The sequence below is a fragment of the Chionomys nivalis genome, chromosome 17, assembly GCF_950005125.1.
Source record: "Chionomys nivalis chromosome 17, mChiNiv1.1, whole genome shotgun sequence".
NCBI classification, from domain to species: Eukaryota; Metazoa; Chordata; class Mammalia; order Rodentia; family Cricetidae; genus Chionomys; species Chionomys nivalis.
In genome coordinates, this window is record NC_080102.1 from 56,177,751 (window position 1) to 56,205,585 (window position 27,835).

The window sequence follows — 27,835 nt, forward strand, 5'->3', positions numbered from 1 at the left end:
TATCTTTTGTTAAAACAGAGACAAAGATTTTTTTTATTAACATGTTTCTGATTTCCAAGGTATAAATGTACCCTGTAATAGTTTTACCTTACCTCTTTCCCCCAGCCATTTGGTGCCCACTTTTCCACCAGGCAGACAATTATTGGTTTATTTATTCATTCATTTTTTGTTGTTTTTGGCATTAGAGATCAAACTTAGGGCCTTGTGCATGCTAGGCAAGTGTTTTACCACTGAGCTACAACCCCAAGTTTATGTAGCTTCCAAGATACTTTATTCACATAAACAGTTACAAATATGTATTTTCTTCTTCACACATTCCATGTAATGGAGCCTGGAATGTCTCAGTCCCCTACTGACATACATTTGCATCATTTCTCCATCCTTATTAATATAGCAGTGCTGTATACATTGTCACTGCTGGCGAGGATAGATTGCTGTTATTAGAACTGCTGGTTGAAAGGTGTGTGCGTTTGTAACTTTCAGAAGCACTACTAGGTTTCCACTCACCCTGATATTTATGAAAATGCCTGGCTATTTCCAGAGCAGTCATAGCTGTCTGTAGAGTGGACCTTTGCTAATGTAGTAGTTGAAAGCCACGTTGCAGCACAGGTTTCATTATTTGTCAGTTCTTGTACTGAGGTGTGCTTCATTAAATTACTTATAGATTATATTTTCTCTATTTGGTTATTGTGGTTATTTAGAGCTCTGTCTATATTTCACTTTAAAAATATGTTACATTTTTTGTTTTTGCCTTTTACTTTTTATAACTTTTCATTTTGCTTAAAGATAGGTTTTGCGGAGGATAGAGAGATGGCTCAGTGGTTAAGAGCGCTTATAATGCTCTTCCAGAGGTCCTGGGTTCAATTCCCAGCACCCACATGGCAGCTAACAACTGTCATACCAATGCACATAAAATAAAAATAAATAAAAGTATGTTTTGCTGTGAAAAGTATTTTATTTCAAGAGTTCATTCAAAATGCAGTTTTACATAGTAAAGTACTATTTTTGTCATTAGTTCAACATAAAATTGCTTCAATTTTTAGAAGAATGTGTGCAAAGTTGGTGACACTGACTTCTTTTGTAGCTGGAATTAGTTACCTCTGAGTTGTGTTGGAGGATCTGCTTTTTCCTTTCTTTTTTTTTTTTTTCGAATCTTTGATAACCTTAGAACAAAAAGAAGAAAAGCAAACCAAAGCCTGCATCAGAAGCAAATAACAGTGTCCCAGACTCCAGTAAGTCAGTACCCATTAAAGAGGAACAACCTGCATCTTCAGAGAAAGGTAGCATTAATGGTTACCATGTTAACGGTGCCATCAATGATGCTGAGTCTGTGGACTCACTCAGTGAAGGTTTGGAGACACTTTCGATAGATGCCAGAGAATTGGAAGATCCTGAGTTTGCCACACCAGATACACTGGATAGAACCGGTGAGTTTTTGTTTTTATAAAGATTTTGGGATGTTAATTTATGCAAAAAAAATAGGACGGTAAGGGGGGTCTACTGGTTGAGACACTTATTATTACATTAAATATAGTTGGTCACTGGACCGTGGTGGCGCACACCTTTAATCCCAGCACTCAGGAGGCAGACAGAACTCTGTGAGTTCAAAGCCATCCTGGGCTACGCAAGATCGATCCAAAAACAGATTCAGGTGATGGTGGCTCACACCTTTAATCCCAGCACTAGGGAGGTGGAGACAAGAGTGATGTGGCTGGACAGAAAGAGGAATATAAAGGGGAAGAGACAGGAGCTCAGTGCAGTGCAGTCTGAGGATTCATGGAGACAGGCTCTCGCCCTTTCAGTCTGCAGAGTTGATAGAGGTAAAAGGTCGCTCTAGCGACTGGCTGCTTTGCTTTTCTGATCTTCAAATTGAACTCCAATATTTGTCTCTGACTTTTTGTTGTTCGTGCTGCATTCATTTATTTTGTATTAATGATTTTGTAAATGTTTCTCTTTGAAAAATAACTTGTTTGGAAACCAGGTTTAGTGGCTCACGCCTTTAATTGAGAGGTAGAGGCAGAGGCAGAGGCAGGCAGATTTTTGGGAGTTTGAGACCAGCCTGGTCTCATACAGAGAGTTCCAGGACAGCCAGTGGTACATAGAGAAACCCTGCTCCCTCCTAACAACAACAAAGAGCAAAAAGAACAGAAAAAGTAATGCTTTTGTTTTGAGGGGAGTCTGGAGTGCTGGGTCATAGGTTAAGAGCACTGGTTGCTCTTGCATAGGACCCAGTTTGATCCCCAGATCCCATACTGTGTCTCACAGCCAGCTATAACTCTAGTACCAGCAGATCTGACACCCTCTTCTGGCCTCTGGGGCACTGCTTGCATGTGTTACACAGATACACATGCAGGCAATAATAATAATAATAATACACAAAATAATAAAACAATTAAATGTAACATAATTACATTCCCCCCCCCCCCTCCGAGACAGGGTTTCTCTGTGGTTTTGGAGCCTGTCCTGGAACTAGCTCTTGTAGACCAGGCTGGTCTCAAACTCACAGAGATCCGCCTGCCTCTGCCTCCCAAGTGCTGGGATTAAAGGCGTGCGCCACCGCCCGGCACATAATTACATTTAAAAAGGTATTTGTTTATGAATCTTGTTCCCTCTGCTTTAGTATACCTGGGTTCTTAAAGGTGATGTTAGTGTAAAAATTTTGTTCTGCCTTTTTGCTGTTTTTTTATTGGCTAATTCACACACATACATATTTTTTTAAAGATGCAGAGAAAAAAATATTGTACCTGAGTGCAAACAAACCAAACCGACGATAACCAGTGGATTCCAGTTCATTGTGTACAAGCGCCCTTTCCATTTCCAGTTCTGCCCTTTCTTTACTCTCTAAAACTTTTGAATAATTTTTTTTCCTCTGAGACGTTATGAAACTTTTTTTCTTCGTTGTAGCTTATGGAAGCCAATAGCCTTTTTAATAGGCATGGCTTTGTCTAATACTTTTTATCTGCTTTCTTTCTATACTGAATACAACTTAGATAATTCACCCTCTTTCTTGCACAGGATCTGTGCTGGAGAATGGTGTCTCTGACTTTGAGCCCAAATCTTTGACTACGCGCTCTGTCTTGAATGCCCAGCAATCCCGGAATGCTGCCAAATCTCTCTCAAGAGCCATCACAGGAGCCCAGGTTTCAAATCTGGGAATGGAGAATGTTCCATCGTCTTCTACCAATAAAAAGCTAGGTAAATCCAAGGCCCACTTGGGAGAGGAAAAAAAAACCCAGCTGTTTTCACCAAAGAGAACAGCATGACTGTTGCTCCTGTGGCTGAAGTTCCAGGGGGCCTTAGGCGACCATTTCTGCCTGTGCTGTAATCCCTGCATGTTACGGTGTCTTTTTGTGAGTTGTAGTCAAATCCTACTGCCAGGATGACCTAGCTAACACTGCCCTGTTCCCTCTGCGTCACGGCAGCTGCCTATGCTGTTTCCTTCGTATTTATCCTGGTTGAATCAACGTGTGAAAGCCTGTGTCTGACAGGACACTCACTGCTCTCTCCAGCTCTGTGCTCTTCCTGAAGTCCAGCAGACGGATGCTCTAACAGGAGCATGTCCTCTGAAATACTTGGTATTGATTGGTGGTGGTAGTTCTTTACTTTTAAAATACGACTATTATAATCATCTTGGCAGAAAGTTGTAATGCTTAGAACATACCAGTGATCCTGGCGCTTGGGAGCCTGAGGATGGAAGACCACAGCTTCTAGGCTAGCCTGGGCTAAAGCAGTTGACCTTATCTCAACAACAGATAATACTTAGCACTAACTAGTAATAACTCTCGCTGTGTGTGCATGCATGTCTGTATTTTGAAGCAGGATCTCACTGTGTAGCTCTGTCTTGCCTGGAATTCTCTCTGTAGACCAGGCTTACTTCAGATTTACAGAAATCTGCTTGCCTCTGCCTCCTGAGGGCAGGGATCAAAGATATTCATCACCCCATCCAACAACTCCTGTTTTTCTAAACGTTATAATAATCATTTAAATGAACAGTCAGTTATTAAACAGACATACTAGTCCGTCTGTATCTAAGCATAACGATCCTCTCAAGTGAACAATGAGAGAAATATAGAGGGCTGTCATAAGTTGTAGCTATTTTTAAAATATTTTTCCATAAGAGCTACATTTTAAAATTTTTTTTTATTTTTATTTATTTATTTATTTATTTTTGGATTTTTTTCGAGACAGGGTTTCTCTGTGGTTTTGGAGCCTATCCTGGAACTAGCTCTTGTAGACCAGGCTGGTCTCGAACTCACAGAGATCCGCCTGCCTCTGCCTCCCAAGTGCTGGGATTAAAGGCGTGCGCCACCACCGTCCGGCTACATTTTAAAATTTTTATATTTATTTATTACATTACTTATTTATTTGTTTTCAAGACAGGGTTTCACTGTGTAATGGTCCTGGCTGTTCTATAACTTGCTTGTAGGCCAGACTGGCCTTGAACACACAGAGATCTGCCTGTCTCTGTCTCTGTCTCCTAAGTGCTGGGATTAAAAGTTGTGTGCCACCACCAGCACCCAGTTGTGTGCCACCACCATCACCCTGCCAACACTCACTTATTTATTCATTTATTTATTTATTTTTGTGTGTGTGTCTGTGCTTTCATATACTCCAAGAAAAACTTTTGGGAATCAATTTTGTTTCTCTTTCATGGCATCTCGGGATCAAATTCAGATTGTCAGGCTTGACAGTACGGCCCTTTGCCTCTGAGCCATTTTGCTAGCTCATGTCCTACTTCCTTTTCATTTTGGTAGTAGCCCTCAGCTTACTGCCAAATGGCCAGGCTGAGAATATCCAACCAAGCAAAAATAAAAGTATGCACAGGGATTAAAAATTTAGATAAATTCTAAAGGAAATCAAATTGGAAGGAGGAAGAATTTGTATTGAAAAGTGAACTGGATTCTGATGTGGGATCCCCTCTGTATGCTGTGATTACCATTAATGAATAAAGAAACTGCTTTGGACCTATAGCAGGGCAGAATTTAGCTAGGCGGGGAAAACTAATACTGGAAGAAAGGAGTCAGAGAGAAGCCATGGAACCGCCCCCAGAGACAGACACGCTAAAACTTTGCTTGTGGGCCATGACCTCGTGGTGATGCAAGATTAATGGAGAAGGGTTAAATTAAGATATAAGAGTTAGCAAATAAGAAGCTAGAGCTAATGGGGCAAGCATTGATTTAAATAATACAGTTCCTGGTGATTATTTCGGGGCTGAGCTGCTGAGCAGCCAGGAACCAACAAGTGGCTCCCTGCAACAGGATTCACTGGCAAAGGCTTTAGTTCCAGCTGCTCTAGAGACTGAGGAGTTTATGTTTAGCCTGGGTAGTATACTAAGAGTCCATCAAAAAATTGATGCAATTGGAAATGTAGCTACTGGGGAGATGGCTCAGTCAGCAGAGTGTCTGCTGTGCAAGAATGAGGACCTGAGTGTGGAGCCCAGCATAGAAAAGCCAGGCGTGGCCAGGTGCATGAAAAGCCCTGTGCTGTGGAGACAGAAGAGTCTCTGGGGCCAGCCAGCCTTCCCTGTTGGTGAGCTCTAGGTCCCAGTGAGAGATTCTCTCTCAGAAAGCAAGGTAGGGGCTAGAGAGATGGCTCAGCAGTTAAGTTGCTTTAGCAGAGGATCAGGGTTCAGTTTCCAGAACCCACATGACCCACATGATAGCTCACACATGGTAAACACATTTTTTTTCATAGCTTCCATCCCACTGTTTATTATAAGTTGGGTAAGCACATATATATGCAGGCTGAAAACTCATACATAAAATGAAAAAGTAAAACATAAAAATAAAAAAGGGTGGGTGACTCCTGAGAAATGAAACTCATGGTTGATCTCTGGCACATACCCCTGTGTACACATACATGTAAAATTAAAAGTGTGTGTAGGCCCATATTGTACACATACATACACAACTATTGATAGTTGCTGTCTAATCCCAGCTCTCAGGAGGAAGAAGCGGGAGGATCATGTCAAGTTCAAGGCTGACCTGGTATACACATATGAGTACCAGTGCCAACCATGATTACAGAGTGAGACTTAGGTCTTAGAAAACAGAAATGAGAGACAGAGAAAACAAAAATGTGCATCTTTGTTGGGTAGTGGTGGCACATGCCTTTAATCCCACCACTCAGGAAGCAGAAGCAGGCAGAGCTCTGTGAGTTCAAGGCCAGCCTGGTCTACAGAGCGAGTTCCAGGACAGGCTGGAAAACTACACAGAAACCCTGTCTCAAAAAACAAGCCCCCCCCCCAAAAAAAACAAAACCCATAGTCTTTGATGGTACTAGGGATTAAATTAAGCCCAGGAATGCCAGGCAAACACTACCGCTGGCCTGAAGTCCCCAGCTTAAAATATTTTTAATTTACGTGTATGAGTAATTCGCCTGCACGTGTGTCTGTGCACCATTTGTATGCCCAGTACCCATAGAGGCCAGAAGAGAGCATTGGATCCTCTTGAGCTGGAGTTACAGACAGTTAAAAGCTGCCCTGTGGGCACTGGGAATCAGGCCCAGGTCCTCTGGAAGAGCCGTCTCTCAGCAGTTAAGAGACATCTTTTGATGTCCTTTCATACTTGATTCTAGCATGTGTCCTTTCTGCATCTGTTTCTGGTGATTTTTTTCTCTTCATAATTGATCATATTTTATTTTTAATATATTTTTTCTGTTTTTATATGCCTTATTTTTAGTGGAATCCAAATATCGTAAATTTTTCTTTGTTGGTTACTAGATATTGGAATTTCAGTACTCTGTGTCTTTTCTGTGGCTTGGTTATGTGAGAACACTGGAGCTTCTGAACCTTGTTAGATTAGATGAGAACAGCCTTGACTTTAGCGCTAAGTTTGCTTCCCTGTTGGGGCACTATCCGCCCAAACAGCCCGTTGTATGTATTGTGAGGTTTTTCTGTTTTCCCCCGTATATACAAACTGTCCCTGGCCTGGGTGAAGGCCAGCTGTCATCCACTGCTTGGTGACTTGGTGATGTCTTCAGCCCATGTCCTGGTTAATCCCAGGGCTCCCACTGCTCTGCCTACCTGTTACAGCTTCATCTTTGTGTGGATTCTGCTCCAGCTGAAGAGTTCTAGCCTTAGCCTCCCCATTTATTTAGCTCAGGAGACTGCCAGGCTTGGGATTTCGTCTTTTTATTGTAGTTTAGAAACTGTCCTGACAGTAAGTGGGCAATCATAGGCCTCACTTCACTTCTCTCTGTTTCTTCAGGGAAGAACTTCCTACTGTCTATTGTTGTAGAACCATTATTTCATACGTTTCGTCTGTGTTATGTGTTGTTTAGTCTGGAAAGATAAATCCACTTCTTGTTTCTTCATTTTCATTAGAATACTTACTTTAAAAAATAAACATGAAAATTTGAAAAATAAGAGTTTCTTTTGTAGCCAGGTGGCGGTGGTGTACACCTTTAATCCCAGCACTCCGGAGGCAGAGGCAGGCGGATCTCTGTGAGTTCGAGGCCAGCCTGGTCTACAAGAGCTAGTTCTAGGACAGGCTCCCAAAGCCACACAGAGAAACCTTGTCTTGAAAACAAACAAACAAAATAAAAAAAAAAGAGTTTCTTTTGTTGGAATTGGAAAAGGTGGTCATTTGGGTCTTAGTCCATATGATGATTTTTGACTTAACACATTCAGATCCAACTTTTAATTTGCATGTTTTTTTTTAAAGTAATGGCTTGTTTTTTCCCTCCAAGGTTCTAACATTGAGAAATCTGTGAAAGACCTCCAGCGCTGCACCGTGTCTCTTGCGCGGTACCGAGTCGTAGTTAAAGAAGAGATGGATGCATCCATCAAGAAAATGAAGCAAGCGTTTGCTGAGTTGCAGAGCTGGTAAGAGGAGTTGCATTTACACATCATTAGCATGGTGTTCATTTATAAATATGGCCAGCCATTCACTAGCTTCTTTAACCCCCTTCTGCTACATATGGGGATAACCTAAAAGTCCTATAGTATATTTAACTTTCTGCTTTGTTCAGTTTCTTTTGGCCATAGTATGGGATTGAGTGGTAGAACTCACAGTGCTCTAGAAATGGGCTTAATGGGAATAATTTTTTTTGGAAGAGACAAATAATTATAGAGTAGGGCCAGTCTGTTGCACCAACAATATAATAAATGACATACTGCTAGATTAAAACCGTAAAGAAGAAAGCCCCCTGTAATCATAGCACTTGGGAGGCTGAGGCAGGAGGATACCAGTTTCCAAGCCAGCCTGGCTACAAGCATGACCTTTTTTTGAAACAAAAAACAAACCAGAACGCGTAGAGAATATCTGTTTTTTAAATTTTTCATCTTTCTTATCTCTCTTACCCTAATAATCTCTTCAGTGCCCTATTAATCATTTATTTACTTTTGGTCTTATGTTTTTCCAGTTGTGTTCTGTACTCATTTCTTAAAATGCACCAGTTTGTATTCTGTTGGGAAAAAAGCAGGTTTGGTAAAGATTTGAAAATACTTTGTATGCATGCATGTATGGAGGTCATAGAGTTGGTGGTCTCTTCCACCTTGGCGAAACTGGTCTGTTTGCCCCTGCAATATACCTGCAGCTGTTCCAGGAGCCTCCAGGAATTGTCTTGTCTCTGCCTCCCATGTTACCATAGCAACACTGGGATTATAGAAAGCTGCTACCATGTGCCTGACTTTGTCTGGACTACTCCCTGAGCCATCTCTCAAGTCTTGAAAATAGTTCATGTGTGTGTGGAGGCAGAGTGTGGTGTACACATGTGACTGTGTGGACCCACGGTATGCATGTGCTCCAGTGTCCAGAACAGGGCACCGTGTCGTCCTCTGTTACTGAAACATTGCCTTAGGACTAGATCTCTCACTGTTCCGCAAGTTTTCATTTTCTACTAGGTGTCTGGGCAGGCAGCTCTCAGAATTCACCTTCTTCAGTCCTGCACCTAAATGCAGTTACACACATGTTCAGCCATGCTGAGTCTCTTGTGTGGGTGCTGGGATTCAAACTCAGGTCCCAGTGTTACAGAGAAAGCAACTCTTGCCCATCGATCCATCTTCCCAGACTCCAGAAAACACTTCTTAAAAAATGTTTAACCCTGAACCACAATGTTCCCTGATATTTATTTATTTATTCATTTATTTATTTGATTTTCAGGACAGGGTTTCTCTGTGTGGCTTTGGAGCCTATCCTGGAACTTACTTTGTAGACCAGGCTGTCCAGAACTCACAGAGATCCACCTGCCTCTGCCTCCCGAGTGCTGGGATTAAAGATGTGCACCACCACCGCCTGTGCTTTCTGAATTCTAATCTGCATTGTGAACTAAAGGGACGTGTTTGATCATGGAATCCTCGGGGAGAAATGTATGCTGTTGTATTAAAGCCATTTTAATTAGATATTAAGGTATTATGTGTTTAAACTTAGCTCTCTTCTGGGTAATTGTATTTTTTTATTTATATATTTTTGGGTTTTCGAGATAGGGTTTGTCTGTGTAGCCCTGGCTGCCCTGGAACTTGCCCTGTAGACCAGGCTGGCCTTGAACTCAGAGATTCTCTTGCCTCTGCCTCCCACGTGCTGGGAATAAATGTGTGCACCATCACTGCTCAGCTAGGAATTGTATTTTTAGAGGATGCTTTTTTAAAAATGTTTTGAACAAACTTTCCAAAAACGTTAAGAAAAGGCAGGCAGGATGGCTCAACAGGTGCTTGCCTCCAAGCTTGACTACTTGAGTGTGATCCCCAGGGCTCACGTGGCAGAAGAGAATTATCTCTCTAAAGCTGTTCCCTGACTCTGCAGGCATGCCATGGTGTGCACCTCCCACCTCCCCTGCCCCACAAATATAAAGATAAAGTAGTAAATATTATTTTAAAAAGGAAAATGTCAGGAAGACAGCCAAGGGTCACTTAGATGTAGGACTGTGCATTCTGCTTGTGTAAGAACAACTTACATTTATAGTGAGTGGTGCAGAGAGCCCTGCGCGTCCCCTTCCTTCTTACTGATGAGCTGTGCTCTTCCCTGAGCTTATGCCTGACCATATCTCTTTGGTCCCTGTGTGCCACAGCAGATGGAAGGAGCTGGGCAGAGAGGATTGTGATTGTGGTCCCCTCAGTCCTCCTTGTCTCTGGGATTGAAAAAAAAGAGTGGGGTAATAAAAATGAAATGACACTTCCAAAACCTTGTCCTTACAGCCAAGACGTACTTGCGTGTTTGTGTGAGGGGGTTTTAAGAGAGGGTTTTTCTATGTAGTCCAGGCTGGCTTCGAACCTGTGCCACTTGCCCAGCTCCAAAAAAGTACTGTTTAAGACAGCTTGTTCACCTCGTAGTCTGACCTTGCCCTGGAGCCCCCGTTTGTACCTTTCAGTTTTGTAGCTATAACATGATGTCGTCTCTTTTTTGATGTACATCTTTGCTCCTGCCAAATTACTCATCACAACTTAGATTTCCTCTTTCCTCCGAGTTAGTGCCACCTTCCCCACTCGATGCGTTCTTCTGTGGCTGTCTGTAGCGAAGTGCCCTTGTTCTGAACACGTACAAGGGGGACGTGCCATGTCTTCTGTAGAGATTCTTAACATTTTATTGGCATATTTGGAAAAGCAGCTTTGCTTTTCGTAGGTCTCTAGTCTCTTAAGATCATTCAACTTACTGCTTACTCGGCTACAGGACCCAATTCCATTCAGGAAACTCACTTCTGAGAGAGATTTGTGAGTTCCTGCTGTCTTGGAGCCCAGCCAGGAGGGACCTCTTTCCGTAACGACAGGTGAAATGGTTTCTTCCCTGGGAACTGTGTCATCAGTAGGTCAGCAGGCTAACAGCCAGGTCAGTTGAGCTTGAGGTCAGAATTTCCTGCCCTTTTCTGCTGGTGCCTTCTCAGGCTGTTGGGGCTCTAAAAGCTGCCTTCTTCCGTGCATCTTGTAGTTATTACTCTAAGATGTAATGGACAAGCAAGCTAACTTCATTCGGCACCAAACAGCTTGGAATTAATGCTGAAAGTCATGTTTGTGTTTGTTATAATAGCACAGAAAAACAAAGATTTTGTTTTTCAAGACAGGGTTTCTCTGTAGCTTTGGAACTTATCCTGGAACTAGCTCTTGTAGACCAGGCTGGCTCTGAACTCACAGAGATCCGCCTGTCTCTACCTCCCGGCTGCTAGGATTAAGGGTGTGCTACTTGGCTTTTTTCAAAAAAACAAAAACAAAACAATTTTTAACAGATTTGCAACAATAAGATTGATTGTAAAAGGTGATGGTGGCACACAACTTTAATGCCAGCACTCAGGAGGCAGAGACAAACGGATCTCTGTGAGTTCAAGGCCAGCATAGCCTATGGAGTTCCAGGACAACCAGGTATTTAAACTTAAAATCTATCCTTATTTAAGATGACTTAGTAATAACAATTTCTAGACCCAGGTTTACTTTTCTTGTTAATCTATAAAACTACAATGTGAGATTAGTTACTTGGCTTAAGCTGAAGACTATTAACAAAGCAGGATTTGAAGTAAATGTATCCTGAAAGGTGTGGTGTGTAGTAGAAGATTGTCATCAAGGTGTGGCTGCAAAAAGCCAACAGAAAATATGCTAGGGTTTCTTTTTGAATAAAAATAGCGTTTTAGTTTTATGAAACACCCACATTTAAAAGCTCTCTTAACTATCTGTGAAAATTACTGCTAGGGTGCTGGCCTTGCCTCCTGTCACTGTGACAAACACTGACCAAAACCAAGATGGGAGAAAGTCTGTGTGCTTTATTTGCCCCGATTTATAATTCTCCGAGAGAAGTCAGCACATGAACTGAAGTGGCTACCCTTCTTATACAACCCTGGACCGCCTGCCCGGGGCATACAGCCCGCAGTGGGCTCAACCTCCCCATAATTAGCAGTCAAGAAAAGGCTTCAGCTGTATCTACAGCAGTCGGAGAGGGGCAGTTCCTCAGCTGAGATTCCTTCCTTCTGGGTAGCACACTGACAACACTAACTAGCACAAATGTCTTACTAAACGTGCTTGGATAGATTGCCTGATATATTTATCCCAAGTTCTTTCCTACTAAGTAGTTTTCTTTTTTATAGTAAAAAAGGACTTGAGTTTTAGTTCTGTAGTTTGCTTAATCTGATACCACGAGATGCAGGTTCAGTATTTGGATCTCTGTGTGTTCTGACCCAGTAACCTTCATCTCATTCTTACTGAGGACTTATTTCCTGTATTTAAACTTTGAAAGGCTAGACATAGCATGAATTCTAATTGGTCATAATAAATAAAAACCCAGAGTCGGATATTAGGGGGTGCAGAGATCAGAGTAGAGCAGGCCACTAGAGAGACCTTTTACCTCTACCAGATCCTCAGACCAAAAGGTGATCCTGTCCTCAGACTGCATCTCCAGACTGTACTCCCGCCTTGTATTCCTCTCTCCGCCCGCTCATATCCCCTGTCTTTACTTCCCTAGTGCTGGGATTAAAGGTGTAGGAATTCTAAATACTGGGGTTGAAGGTGTGAGCCACCACCACTTGGCCTCTAGTGACTTAGCTCTGCACTCTGAACTTCAAGCAAGCTTTATCTGTTAAGAGACAAAATATCACTACAGCTAGACACATTTGATATATGTAACATATATTATTCCTTCCTCAGGTGAACGGCTGTTATATATAAGCCAGTATGGAATAGGATTTAGAACTTTGTCATTGTACAACAGGGTTTTAAATTTAGTAAATTAAATCATAAGACCAGTAAGATGGCTCAGTGAGTAAAGACACTTGCCACCAAGCCTGAACATTTGAATTCAGTCCTGGGTCCACGTGGTGGAAGAAGTGAACGAACTTGGAAGTTTTATGACCTCCACATGCATGCTGTGGTGCTTGGTGCCTCATGCACACTCAAGCGTTCATGTGCACACATGCATAATGCATAAAAAATAGATGTACAAAGCCGGGCAGTGGTGGCGCACGCCTTTAATCCCAGCACTCGGGAGGCAGAGCCAGGTGGATCTCTGTGAGTTCAACGCCAACCTGGTCTATAAGAGCTAGTTCCAGGACAGACCCCAAAAGTTACGGAGAAACCCTGTCTCGAAAAACAATACAAAACAAAACAAAAAAATAGAAGTACAAGGGAAAATGCCCCATCAAAATATTCAGTATTCTTTTGGTTTTTCTAAGTTAGAAGGTCTTAAATAAATCACTCTTGGTTTGGTTTGGTTTGTTTTTGTTGCAGTGGGTTAGTGTTTAAGACAGGTTCTCACTGTAGTGTTGCCTAACCTGCGATGTAGAACAGGTTGGACTCAAACTCATAGAGATCCTTATGCCTCTGCCTCCCAAGAACTGGGACTAAAAACGTATGCCACCGTGTCCAGCTGAGTCACTGTCATTAAGTCATAACTTACAGTTTCGTGATTAAATATCCTTTAGGTCCTATCTCAGGTATGGGAGTAGTAGTAAGATTAAGATAGGAGGACCAGTCTGGGCTACATAGCAAGACCCCATTTCAAACTACACTTAAAGGAAAGTTTAAACTTTTAAAAAGTTTATTTCTCAGAAGTCAGGAGACTGAAACAGAAGGGTTGCTCTGAATTCAAGGCCAATCTGAGATGGATAGCAAAACTCTTATCTGAGAAACTAAAATAGGAGTGAAGAGATGGCCCAGTGGTTAAAAATGTTCCCTGGTCTTGTAGAAGACCCGAGCCAGTGCTAACACCTGCAGTGAGGTGCTCAATTAATATAAAGAAATTTTAGTTAATAAGTGAAAGCAGGGAAAACATCAAAGTCCTGTCCGTGTGCTCTGTAACTGTCTCCATACAAAAAGAACCCTCAGAATTTAACAATAGTAAGGTTGAATGTGTGTTAGTTCTTGAGTTTGGTTTTGCTGCAGTTACTCTCTCTGCTCAGCTGACCTGGCTCCCTAAATGGTCCATTTTGTTCTGAGCACAGGAGAATGAATAAACTCCAGGAAGGTCAGTGCTAGGGATGTGGAGGCTTAAAGAACACAGGAAATGTCATTTATTCTCTGCTATAAAACTGTTGGGGCTAAAAAGGCAACTCAGCAGCTAAGTTGCTTTCCCAGAGGGTCCAGGGTCAGTTCACAGCACCCATCAGGTGGTGCCATACTGGATTCATCCGTGCATCATCTGTGATTCCATCCCAGGGGACTGTAAGCCCTCTTGTGGCCTCCAAGGGCACCAGCCCCTGGTGAACCACAGACTTGAACGCAGGCAAAACAGCCATGCACTTAACCGTTGCCAGGCATGCTCTAGCTCTTGGACATCAGAGGCAGGTGGATCTTGTCAGTCTGAGGTCAGCCTGCTCGACACAGGGAGTTCTAGGACAGCCAGGATGTAGAGAAACCCTGTTTCAAAAACAAACTATTGATAATTCTTTTAATTCCCATTTGCTTTAAATGGGAAGAATAAAGTCTTAAAAGGAAAAAAAGATCCATTGGCTTTGCTTCAATTTCTGATTTGATTTGCAAATATATTGGGATATGTTTTAAGTTTTTTTTAAAAAATATTTATTTATTATGTATACAATATTTTGTCTGTGTCCATGCCTGCAGGCCAGAAGAGGGCACCAGACCCCATTACAGATGGTTGTGAGCCACCATGTGGTTGCCAGGAATCGAACTCAGGACCTCTGGAGGAGCACGCAATGCTCTTAACCTCTGAGTCATCTCTCCAGCCCCTGTTTTAAGTTTTGAGCAAGAAAAAAAAAAAATCAAGTAAAAATATTACCTGAGACTCCTACTAAGTGGTTTATTATGATTATTTTATAATAGACAGAGTGTTATCCTGTTATATAATTTGCTGTAGAATTACAGTTGTTTTTAAAATACTATGTTTTTCTAATGCAATAACCATAAACAAGTGATAATTATTTTTTGGTACCAAGGAAATACTGAACGCAAGACTAGTCTCAAAATGAATAGTTTCATGTTAGGACTATCAATCAAAGATTTTGCTTGAAATGACAGGCACAGAAAATATCTCAGATGTTTGTGGTGCTGCTGTAGTAGCAGCTACTGAGCAGTAAATTGTGCAGAGGCTCTAAAATAAGGTCAGCAATTGGAATTCTGTAACAAGTCCTGAGAGGGAAGGGAAGATAGAGACCATTCAGTGGCCAGTGTTCTCTAGTAATGTGACCATTTCATGATTAAAGGTACAGAAATTATCTACACCAAGCCAGGTGGTATTGCATGCCTTTAATCCTAGCACTTGGGAGGCCAAGGCAGAGAGACAGGTAGATCTTTAAATTTGAGATCTATAAAGCGAGTTCCAGGACAGCCAGAGCTACAGAGAGAAATCCTGGTTTGTTTGTTTTTGTTTGTTTATTTTATTTGGTTGTTTTTTTTTTTTTTTTTTTTTTTTTTTTTTTTTTTTTTTTGAGACAGGGTTTCTCTGTGGTTTTGGAGCCTGTCCTGGAACTAGCTCTTGTAGACCTGGCTGGTCTCAAACTCACGGAGATCCTCCTGCCTCTGCCTCCCAAGTGCTGGGATTGAAGGCGTGTGACACCACTGACAGGGGCGAAATCCTGTTTTGTTTTATATAAATATAAATATAAATACACACACACACACACACACACACACACTACGTAAGGGCTCGGGCGTCATAAAACCTAGTGTCTTTCCAAGCAGGATCCCAGCAATGTTGAGCAAACTGCGTTATCCGTTTCACAGCCTATCCAATGCCATCGTGGCTTACTGCCATTGAGGAGAGCCTTGAGGAAAGCTTATGCCTGAGGTGTTGGAATGAGCAAGGTCATGGAAAGTATGACAGCCTGAGCGAGCCTTTCGTCATTCTGTGAGAGCTCATTCTGATATCAAATACATTTATGATATCTAAGAACTATTACTTCACACCATAGGCAGTGGATCTCTCAGTCACCATGACATACCGGGACCACTGTTTATCTCAGCAACAAATAGGAAACGCTAGTTAAGTTTCTGTTTTAGAAAGTTGAATTACAAAAAATTATTGTTTTTAATTGTAAAGAAAAGAGCCTCTTCTATTATTCAATCCCTAACCTTTCTGACGTTCTGATTTAACTTCCTACCCTTCTCTATTTATGTCATAGTAAACACAGTCTCCAACTTTCTGCCGATGAAAACTTTCAAAAGTACAGAAAATTTAAAAAGATTAAAACAGTGGTCTGTATTGGCTCTATGTATGTGTTGGGAGAACTGTTTAACAGTGGTCTGTGTTGGCTGTGTGTATGTGTTGGGAGAACTGTTTAACAGTGGTCTGTGTTGGCTGTGTGTATGTGTTGGGAGGACTGTGTTAACGGTGCTCTGTGTTGGCTGTATGTGTTGGGAGGAGTGTGTTAACTGTGCTCTGTGTTGGCTGTGTGTATGTGTTGGGAGGAATGTTTAACGGTGCTCTGCTGGCTGTGTGTATGTGTTGGGAGGACTGTGTTAATGGTGTTCTGTTGGCTGTGTGTATGTTTTGGGAGGAGTGTTTAACGGTGCTCTGTGTTGGCTGTGTGTATGTGTTGGGAGGACTATTGGAAATCCAGATGTTATATAACACTCTGCCCTGAGTTCTTTCCTTAAAATGAATGATCTAAGAAAAGCACACTCTTTACAACCATAAAGCCATCATGTTGGGAACTTTTAATAAGAGGTGTTACTAACTTTAATGTTTATTTTCATATCTTAAAGCGTTGTAAAATCTTGAATGGGAAGTTACAAATATTGATTGCGCTCTATCAAGCTTTGTTTTTCATTCCCATGTACTGTGAACTATCGCCAAGATATTTCAGTAGATGTTATCATGGCAACATGACAAACAGAAGTAATTGCTACTTTTCATTAGCCTTTAAAATGCATTTATATGTTTGTGGGGGGGGTGCATGTGTGCACATACCTGTGGAAGTCAGGGAGCAAACTCAAGATTCATCCTCAGGAATCCTGTCTATCTCTCTCTTTTTTTTTTTTTTTTTTTTTTTTGGTTTTTCGAGACAGGGTTTCTCTGTGGTTTTGGAGCCTGTCCTGGAACTAGCTGTTGTAGACCAGGCTGGTCTCGAACTCACAGAGATCCATCTGCCTCCCAAGTGCTGGGATTAAAGGCGTGCGCCACCACTGCCCGGCCCGTCTATCTCTTTTAAATTTTTTAAAGATTTATTTTATGTGTATGAATGTTTTGCCCGCATGTGTGTCTGTTGCATGTGAAGATCAGAAGAGGGCATTGGATCTCCTTTAACAGTTATGAGCCATCATGTGGGTACTGGGAATTGAACCTGGATCCTCAGGAAAGGAACCAGTGCTCTTATCCTGTGAGTCATCTTTCCAGCTGCCACGCACTTCCTTTTGTATGTATGTGTGTTTTGATTTGGGGGGTCGTTTTGTTTTGTTTTGGGGATAGGGTCTTGATATGTAATCTTGGCTAGCCTGGTACTTGCTCTGTAGACCATGCTGGCTTTGAACTTATAGAAGTCTGCTTGCCTCTGCCTCCATAGTACTAGGATTAAAGGTGTATGCCACCCCATCCAGCTTTATTCCCCCTCTTTTTTTTTTTTTTTTTTTTTGTTTTTCGAGACAGGGTTTCTCTGTAGCTTTGGAGCCTATCCTGGAACTCCCTCTGTAGACCAGGCTGGCCTCGAACTCACAGAGATCCGGCTGCCTCTGCCTCCCGAGTGCTGGGATTAAAGGCGTGCGCCACCACCGCCCGGCTATTCCCCCTCTTTTTGAGGCAGGATTTCTCACTGGCATAGAGCTCAATAATTAAGCTAGATTGGCCAACAAGCGTCTACTAGTGCTTCCTTCTCCAGCCTGGAGTTAAAAGTTTATGTCACCATGCCCAGAATTTTTACCTGGATTGAATGCAGGTCTTCAGATTTGCAAGACAAGTCTTTACTAAGTTTTTATTGGTCTTTGGTATGGAAATGTAAAAGGACTTTTGTTGTTGGAGACAACTTGTTCGTTTCCTGGCCGCCCAGACTACTGAAATAATTACATAAAAACTATATTATTTGAATCACTACTTGTCCAATAGCTTAAGTGTATTGCTAGATAGCTCTTACATCTAGAATTAACCCATTTCTATTTTATATTTACCATGAGGCTCATGGCCTACTGGCAAGGTTCCAGCTGGCAGCTCGCGCCTTTCCCTCCGGCGGCTACATGGCATCTCCTGACTCTGCCTTCTTTCAGCATTCAGTTTAGTTTTCTCCACCTATCTCTATTTTGTCCTGTGCAGGCCCAAGACAGCTTTTTTATTAACCAACGGTATTCACAGCATACAGAGGGGAATCCCATATCACCTCCCCTTTTCTGTCTAAATAAAAAGAAAGGTTTTAACTTTAATATAGTAAAATTACATATAACAGGTATCAAGCAAGAATTACAGTTACAATATTTATATGTACTTTTTTATCACTATAATTATAGCCATCTATTCTTCAATTTTATCAAAGACTCCAGAAGAATATAATCTTACCTAAGAAAACAGGAAGTTTATTGTAAGCTACTTCCAACTCTAGAATTGACAGAGACATATCTCTCCCTGGACAGTCACCCAAAGTTCTTCTGTATCATTGGGGCATCCATCTTCAGCCTTCAGACCCCTAATATCCAGCAGACTTTCCCATGAAGCAGGAAATTTCAAAGACAGTTCCACCTATATTGTCAGTTTGTCAGTCACTTTCTTCTGTGTCTTGCAGAATATCTAGCAGACTCTTTGTGTTTTGTTCTTTTATGAAGCAGGAACCCCGAAGGACTGTCTCACCTTCTTTAGGCAACTTCAGCAGTCATTTTTCTGTGGATCCTGCATGTCCAGTTCATACAGCATAACAACAAGTAGTCCAGGCAAGAGCGATTTCTTGCCCAAACTCCATAAGGAACCTCTTCGGTGCCTATCTTTCTTTTGAAGTTATTGGTGCTGCCAGGAGCAGATGTGTCTCACAGTCATGAAAAGTCCTAAGTTCTTAAAACATTTTAAATGCCATATTCTGAAGGTCTCCGAAAGAGTTGAAGAATACCTATCTAGCTGAACTATATCTTTATATATCTAGAAAATCTAACTAACATGACTACATACTTGACTATTATAGATGATCATCTATTAACCTATGTTTCTTAATTATACATTACATTTTATTTTTTTGATTTATTTATTCTGTATACAACATTCTGCCTCCATGTATGCCTGCACACCAGAGGAGGGTACCAGATCTCATTACAAATGGTTGTGAGCCACCATGTGGTTGCTGGGAGTTGAACGCAGGACCTCTGGAAAAGCAGCCAGTGCTCTTAACCACTGAGCCATCTCTCCAGCCCTATACATTACATTTTAAATGAGCTGCACAAACACAATACCTTAATCAAGAGCAGAAATATAACAAAATTGACCTTAAATTTGTATCAAGAAACCAAGATCCATTCCAATGTAAAGTATCCATCTCTATATCATATCTCCCTTTAGATGTAAACAAGCATATATAAACAATCATTTAGGGAATTTGAGTGTAGTTCTCTCCAAACTGCTTCCTGCTTTTTGTTGGGCAAAGTAATTTGGGGGGGGTCTTAGTCTATCAAACCATGTTAGTCTGGAAGGATTCCATAGGTTCTCATCCTCTGGAAACAAAAGAAGAACCTCTTTTCCAAAGCAACAAATCCAAATCCTTAGACCCAAATTTTGAAGTTACAATACCTTTAAAATATATATGTTGGCTTAGTTTAACAGCCCATACAATGAAATGTCTCTGTACTTAGTTCTTCACAGTCAAAAAATTATTAAAAAAAAAACCCACAATACATAATACATATTCCAGACTGTGTATTTTCCATCTCTATTTGTCTTATTTTTCTTTATTCCCATTACTTTTTCTTCAAGTTTAATCTGTCTCTTTAAAGACTTTGTTTTATTTTTTAAAACCATTTACTTTCTTTTATAACTATTTTTTTTTCTCTCCATGTACATTTATCCAACACTGTAACCCATTTAGAGGTTTTTTCCATCTGGATTGGTCTTTATTGCATGAGTATCTGTAATTATTTTCTGACCAGAAGCACCCTTGTTTTACGTTAAGTGGGCGTGACTAAGGCCAACACGGCCCTGCTTTCTCTGCCCAGTCCAACATGATGGAGGCATGTTTTCTGCCTCTGAGAGCCAGATCCAGGGTCGGGCCACAGCAGGTCTGTGTTGCCGCTAAGTAAGTTGTAGCGCTCTGCTACAGACTCCATTTGTGGTCTCTAATGCTCAGTGGAGGACCTCCTGAGAGAGACAGATCCCATTTGTGGTCTGTAGTGCTCAGTGGAGGACCTCCTGAAAGAGCCAGACCCCATTTGTGGTCTGTAGTGCTCAGTGGAGGACCTCCCGAGAGAGCCAGAGTCCATGCTAGCAGCACAGCCCAGGAAGCTGCCATTTTGAAACTTTGCTGTTTAGTGTCTTCAGTTCCTTTCAAAGCCCTCTCATGTTTTATGTACATTTAGCTAGCACACATTGGAGCACCAATCTGTTGTGGCAAGCCACTTGTTCGTTTCCTGGCTGCCCAGACTCCTGAAGTTCTGGCTAAATTCTGCCCAGCTATAGGTCCAAAGTGATTTCTTTACTCATTAATGGTAATCACAGCATACAGAGGGGAATCCCACTTTTATTATTAGGATGTTTTTCCTTCTATGTGTGTCTGTTTGCCACATCATGCCTGATGCTTGTGGAGGTCAAAAGAGTTCATCAGTTCCTCTGAACAGGAATTAGAGGCAGATGTGAGCCAGATGTGAGGGCACTGGCAATCAAGCCTGGGTCTTCTGCAAGAAGCAAAGATCCATCTCTCACTCTTTATTTTTTTTTTCTTTTTTTCTTTTTTTTCTCATTTTATCCTAGGGCTCACTCTTTATTAAGCAACACCAAGGGCAAGTGTTTTGATCTCTTTCCTTAATGTGACACCAATGCAGTAGGGTTCACTAATGTGTTTAATTCATGCAACAAACAACACGAGCCCTCTCCTAAAAAGCCTGATGTGGGATTCCCCTCTGTATGCTGTGACTACCATTGGTTAATAAAGAAGCTGTCTTGGGCCTGCACAGGGTAGAGGTAGGTGGGGAAAACTAAACTGAATGCTGAGAGAAAGAAGGCAGAGTCAGGAGATGCCATGTAGCCGCCAGAGGGGTAAGGCGCTCGAGCTGCCAGATGGAGCATTGCCAGTAGGCCATGAGCCTCGTAGTAAAATATAAAATAATGGAAATGGGTTAATTCTAGATGTAAGAGCTAGCTAGCAATATGTTTAAGCTATTGGCCAAGCAGTGATTTAAATAACATAGTTTCTGTGTGATTATTTCGGGTATGAACTGCTGAGTGGCCGGAACGACCAAGTAGCCTTCTTACAACAAATGTGTATATGTATGTCTGTTCCTAAATGTGGCTTTGCTCTCTTCAGTTAAACAGCACAGAAAGTATCACATAAGAAGAAATGAGGGGTACTTTATAGAGATAGTTTTTGCTCACCCAAATGACAGACAGTATTGCAAATATCATTGCTTATAATCAAGTAGTTAGGTTCAACATTATCCATGAATGTGTTCAGCAGTGGATATTCATCTTATAAGATTGCTTCGACTGCTCTACTTGCTGCCCTCAGCAGTGCTGCATATGCATTACTCTAGGTCGGGTGCATGAAGGAATGAGTAGTTCAGGATTACAGTGACATTAGCTCCACTTGTAAAAGCTGACTACTGAGAAATTCAAGGCAAGTAAGTTGTGTGTCACGCTGTTCTAAAGGCAGGTTAAACGAACAGTCTGGTTACATAGCAGGCTCTCAGTCTAAAGTCTAAGTAACCCAGAGGTGTATTATTAATCTGGCTGTGAAGTCCAGCAAAAGTTATAGTCTCTTAGAATGTAACAGGTATTTCCGTAACATTGCATTGCTAGTCAGTGTGCTATGAATTTTTTTGTGACCAGTGAATCAGTCAAGAAAGCAGTGAACAGGGGCTGGAGAGATGGCTCAGTGGTTAAGAGCATTGCCTGCTCTTCCAAAGGTCCTGAGTTCAATTCCCGGCAACCACATGGTGGCTCACAACCATCTGTAATGGGGTCTGGTGCCCTCTTCTGGCCTGCAGACATACACACAGACAGAATATTGTATATATAATAAATAATAAATAGTTAAAAAAAAAAAAGAAAGCAGTGAACACCATTGGTCGTTACAGTGGAAAGAATGTCATCACTTTTCCCCCTCATATTCCCACAAGAACGGTCTGGTACCGTGCCATTGTAGAACTGGTTTTGCTGGAAACATCCCACACAGCTCTTAGCGAAGATCATGAGACGTGAAACGCTTGTTTTTTGAAGTCTTTAATAAATATTTTATAAGTTTTGTCAAGCACAAAGAATTTGTCATCTGGTGGGCACGGTGTGTGCATCGTAAGACGAACTGGCAGCACCAAACTGCAGGCCTGGCAGTTCCTGGCCCAGTTGTGCCTTCTGGGTATTCCAGAGGCGGCTGGGGTTCTTAAGCAAACTGCCCAAGTGGGAAGTGTTCCCAGCAGAGAGTGGCCACCTCAGGATTGCTGTCTTTTTCTCTTCAGTCTGGGGCTGTTGGATTAATTTGCCACCCAGGTTTTTTTTTTTTGTTGTTGTTGTTGTTTTTCTTTTTTAGTTACAAGTCTGTTTATTAACATGGATAATCATCAGGCTGGCGTACTCTGGCAGTTTTCTGTGAAGGATTTGTTCCTTGAGGAAACAGCCCTGCTCTGTACATTAGTGTATTTCTCACAAGTGTAGTCTCTGTGTTAACTGTGCTCACGTCATTACATAGTGAGATAAATTGAATGGCCGTGTATGTGTCTGTGATTGCCTTTACAATCAGAAAGAGTAAGATTTCTGGGGGTGGGTGCTGTTTAAAACAGGGCTTCTCTGTACAGCCCTGGCTGTCCTGGAACTCACTCTGTAGACCAGGCTGGCCTTGAGCTAAGGGATTGGCCTGCTTCTGCCTCCGGGTATCACTGCCTGGCCGCTGTACTTTATTAAGGAGAAATCTCAAATTGATGGAATGGTTCAGAGTGAAGGTGCCTGTCACCATGCGTGACAAACTGAGTTCTAGCTCGGACCCACATGGTGACAAAAGAGAATGAACTCCTGCACATTGATTCCAACAGTCTACGTACACATATAAATAAATATGTAATAAAGAATAAATAACTAAATTGAGGATTGGTAATTTCAGGATTAGTAACACACACCTATAATCCCAGCATTTGGGATGCTTGAGCAGAAGAATAACGAGTTCAGGGTCAGTGAGAGTGTTTTTACAAAAACAAGAGCTGGAAGGATAGCTCCAGTCGGGGTGCTGGCCTAGCGCACAGGGCCGTGTTCCATCTCCAGTCTGCAGAGGAGGAAAGGACTCCAGAAGCAGAGCGCTTGCACCACTTATACAAGGCCCTTGGTCTGGTCCCCAACCTGGAGGAAGAGAAAAATCTGTAAGAAACTTTTAATGCCATCTTTTCTAATTACTGCTAAGTTTTGTATCAGAAACCAGTGTGGACTATTCTGTATCCTGGGGATTGTAGTGCCATTGATCTTGCTGCCGTAATACAGTGTTCACATGTTGGATGCGTAGATCCTAATCTTGGACAACTTTCTATGACTCTCGCAGAAAGCGATACTGCCTGGTAAAATTAAAAACAACTTTCAAATTGTTTAAGCCCAGCTCAGTGCTTACCTTACTCCCAGCATTTGAGAGGCTGAGGCAAGTGGATCTCTGTAAGCTCAAGGCTAGCCTGGTCTACATACAGTTCCAGGTCAGCTAGGGATACAAAGTGAGACCATATTTTTTTATGAAGAGATAAATCAAAATATAGAAATTGTGGAAATAAATAATTTCCATAAATTCTTACATTACCATAACTAAAAAATTTTGTGGTTTGCTACTGCCATCTGCTGGTTCTAACCTGGATTGCTAGTAGCTTGAATTGCTGCTAGAACATAGAACAAAAGGGAGTGGGTTCATTTTATTATTATTATTTTATGTGCCTTGGTGTTTTGCCTGCATGTATGCCTGTGTGAGGGTGTTGGATCTTGGAGTTGCAGACAGTTATGAGCTACCATGTGGGTGACCGCTGAACCATCTCTCTAGCCCCATGGGTCTATTATTTTCTTGAGGATCTTTGAATATTCTTTGTTGTGAATACAATACTAGACTTCCATGTGTCCATTCATTGTTTCTTAACCATATGTTTTTAGTGAACAAATTTAGTTTTTCTCCATTGTTAATTATATACTATTTTGGTATTTGAGTTTCTTATCTAACCCCTTTTTCTTTGTCATTTTCCCCCTAGTTTAATGGACCGAGAAGTGGCGTTGCTTGCAGAAATGGACAAAGTGAAAGCTGAAGCAAGTAAGATGACTGATAGTTAACTAAAGCTATTCCTGAGCCAAGGTCGTGGTGCACACCTTTAATCCTAGCACTTGAAAGGCAGAGACAGTTCAATCTTTGTGAGTTTGAGGCCAGCCTGGTCTACATAGTAACTTGGAAAAAACTATTACCGATGCAAAGAGTAGGCAGCTGCCTCTCAGTCAGAGTTTAATGTTCATGTATTAAATGCTATCAGTAAAACAAACAAGTTTATGAATTCAGTCTTGAGCAGTTATACTCTGCTTTTACTTCTTCATAAGAGTCTTTTACATTTTTTCCCAAATTTTTAGCATTCTCAATGTAGAATTTAGTCTCAAATTATTGTATTATGGTGTTGCTGCCATAGCATCGCCCTTAGGAAATAAAGCTCCCTGCAGATGCCTGGGCTTTCCTGTTTTGCTTTTCTTTCTAGTGATTAAGCGGTTCCACTGGGTTTTGTTTATTTTGATAAGGCTAAAACATTAGGCTAATCAGAGGATGCTTCACCGTGCCTCCTACAGTTGAGTGTATGTTCTTGTCATTTGCTGTTACAGGATTTCTTTTATTTTTCCATTTTAGGATGATCCTTATTCAGTGTCTGTAATCAGGGAGTAGGGGAAGGGCGGTGAGCCGAGAATTCAACATGCCATGAATGCTTATTAAAGTAGACTCTGGAGGAATGAGGTCTAGCTTGGATAATTTGTGTGGCTTATGATGGAGGAACCAGAAACCTGGTTGTGGTTCTGAGTGCAGGTGTGCAGCACAGGTGTGGAGGCCAGGAGAAGACTTTACGGAATTTGTCCTTTCCTTCCACCCTGGGATTTATGGATGGGATTCAGGCTGTCAGGTTTGCATGGCAGGTGCTTCCCTCTTTGAGCCATCTCGCTGGTCTGGTAGTGGTTGTCTTCATGCATTGAATGCCATCTTATTGAGGAAGGTTGTTTCTTTTAACCTACCCTCAAACTAGTAAGAATAGAATTACTTTATTATATGATCGTTGTGCCTGTGAACACAGCCATAGAAGAGACACCTTGAAAATACTGAGCAGAATTTAGTTCGGTCCATTTTAAGGGAAGTGTTGAGAATGAAGCAGGTATTCTATCTCCTATTTCTCAGAAATAAGATTGCATATGCATTAAATAGTGTATCTTGAGATCTTTAAATTTCACATCTGTAGCCTATTGTTCTTTGATTCTTTCACAAGATAAAGGTTCAGATAAACTAACACTAGTGAAAAGACACACTTACTTTAGAGGAGAAGGTACTTTTTAAAAATAAATCCTTTAAGGGTGGGAGCATGGGTTAGCAGTTAAGAACACTGGCTGCTCTTGTGGGGGACCTGAGCTCTATTCCCAGCACCCACATAGTAGCTAAAAACCACCTGTAAGCTCCAGTTCCAAGTGATCTGATGCCCTCTTCTGACCTCCATGAGCACCAGGCATGCACAGGGTGAACAGACAGACCTTTTTAAGATTTATTTATCTACTTTATGTATGAGTGCTCTGTCTGCTGTACACCTTTATTCAGAGGACATCAGACCGCACTATAGGTGGTCTTGAGCCTCCGTGTGACTGCTGGGAACTCAGGACTTCTGGAAGAGCAGCAGTGCTCTTAACTGTTGCGCCATCTCGCCAGCTTGAAGCAAAACATTCATGTGCGTGTTTGTGTGTGTGTGTGTGTGTGCGTGCATGCGTGTGTCTGTCTGTCTGTCTGTCTGTCTGAGGGAGCTAGGAAGATGGCTTAGTCAATAAAGTTCTTGTATTAGCATCCCCAGTACCCACCTTAAAAGCTGGGTGTGGTGGCACACACCTGTAACCCCAGCTCTGGAGAAGAAGAAATAGATACCTGGAACTTATTGGCCAGCCAGTCTAGCCAGTTGATAAGGCTTAGATCCCAGTGAGAGACCCTGTCTCAGACAACAGAGCGGAGCATGACTGGAAAGATGAACCTGGGGGTAAAGGAAGTGCTCACTACTCAAGCAGGAGGCCTTGAGTTCAAATTTTGGCACCCATAGGACAGCTGAGTGTGGTAGCCTGAGTCTGTGACCTCAGAGCTGGGCACAGAGACAAGGAGATCTCAAGGACTCACTGTCCTGGCCAGTCGAGCCAAAACATGGGCTTCAGGCTAGCAAGAGACCCTTAAATTGAGGAAGATACCCAAGTTCTCCACGTGTGCTCACACATGTGAGTATGGATACACAAATCATCTATAGAAAATTTCAATAGAGAGGCTAAAGGAGTCCCATCACCCAGTTTAAAGCAGTTATCAAATTAAAAGCTACAAAAATTTACCTAATTTCATCAGTTTTATGTCTTTATCTTTATTCTCTCTGAAATTGCTGGTTCTCAGGGATACGATGTAATAATTGTGTTATCAGTACTGTCAAGAAAGCATGTTTTAGTTTATTAAATACTTTATACTATTTCACAGTTCAGAATTTCTTTATACATATTCATATGTATTTTTTGTTCCAATACTTTGAAGTAGGTAGGTTTTCTTATTTTGTTTAATTTTCTTATTTAATAAGTGAAGAAACTTGTATGGGAAAAATATGACTTGTCCAGTATCATATTTGATTTTCTTCTTTTTTTTCCTCAAAATAATGTTTTATGATTTATTTTATTTTCTGTGCACTGGTGTTTGGCCTGCATGTGTGTCTGTGTGAAGGTGTCAGATCTTGGAGTTACAGGCAGTTGTGAGCTGCTGTGTGGGTGCTGGAAGTTGAACCTGAGTCATCTGGAAGAGCAGTCAGTGCTCTTAACTGATGAGCCATTCCTCCAGCCCCCTCACAATTATTTTCTTGTTCTTTGTTTGTTTGAGACAGGTTCTCACTGTATAATCCTAGCTGGCCCGCCCGCATCTCTATATGTAAAGTAGACTGGCCTCAAACTCAGATATCCACCTGTCTGTGCCTCCCAAGTGCTGGGACGTATCATGCTCAGCTAAAATTTATTATTTTATTTTATGTATGTGGGTAGTGTGTGTGTGTGTGTGTGTATGAGTGTGTGTGTGTGTGTGTGTGTGCCATGACATGTGTGCAGGGAGGCCAGAGGAGGGCATCAGATCCTGGAACTAGAGTTACAGAGTTGTGAGCCATCGTGTGGGTGATGAGACTCAAACCTGGGTCTTCTGCAACCAGCCAGTGCTTTAACCACTGAGCTATTTTTCCAACCCTAATTTGGTTTTCCAAGTCTTGTGATGTGTTGTAGAAGTCTTTATTGAGGGGCTGAAGAGATGGCTCCGTGTTTAAGAGCACTGGTTGCTCTACCAGAGGACCTGGGTTCATTTCCCAGCACTGACGTGTATGGTGTCTGTCAGAAACCTGTAACTTCAGTTCCAAAGGATCCCATGCCCCTTTTTGACTTCTTCAGGCATTTCATGCATGTGGTGTACAGGCATACATGCAGGCAACACACTCCCACATATAAAACTAAATAAAAAATTGAAATCCTTACTAAATATATTTTGTCTACCTTGAAATCTATAATTTTGCATTAAAATCCCAGAGTGTTGGAGGCTGAGAACTGAGGTTGATGTGAATGGCAGGTGGGTTTTATCTTGGGAGCTAAGTCAATAGATCTTTTGTAGCTCT

The 27,835-nt window shown here is 41.7% G+C and overlaps 1 protein-coding gene across 2 annotated transcripts in view; it reads left to right on the forward strand.

Moving 5' to 3' along the window:
• Window positions 1-27,835, forward strand: part of Spats2 (spermatogenesis associated serine rich 2) — a 75,263-nt gene that overhangs the window by 37,061 nt on the left and 10,367 nt on the right. For both annotated transcript variants that reach the window (XM_057792808.1, XM_057792809.1), the window contains 4 exons: window positions 1,169-1,427; window positions 3,016-3,195; window positions 7,690-7,825; window positions 24,188-24,246. In XM_057792808.1, coding sequence (XP_057648791.1) covers window positions 1,169-1,427; window positions 3,016-3,195; window positions 7,690-7,825; window positions 24,188-24,246 — 634 coding nt within the window. The remainder of the gene's footprint in view (window positions 1-1,168; window positions 1,428-3,015; window positions 3,196-7,689; window positions 7,826-24,187; window positions 24,247-27,835) is intronic.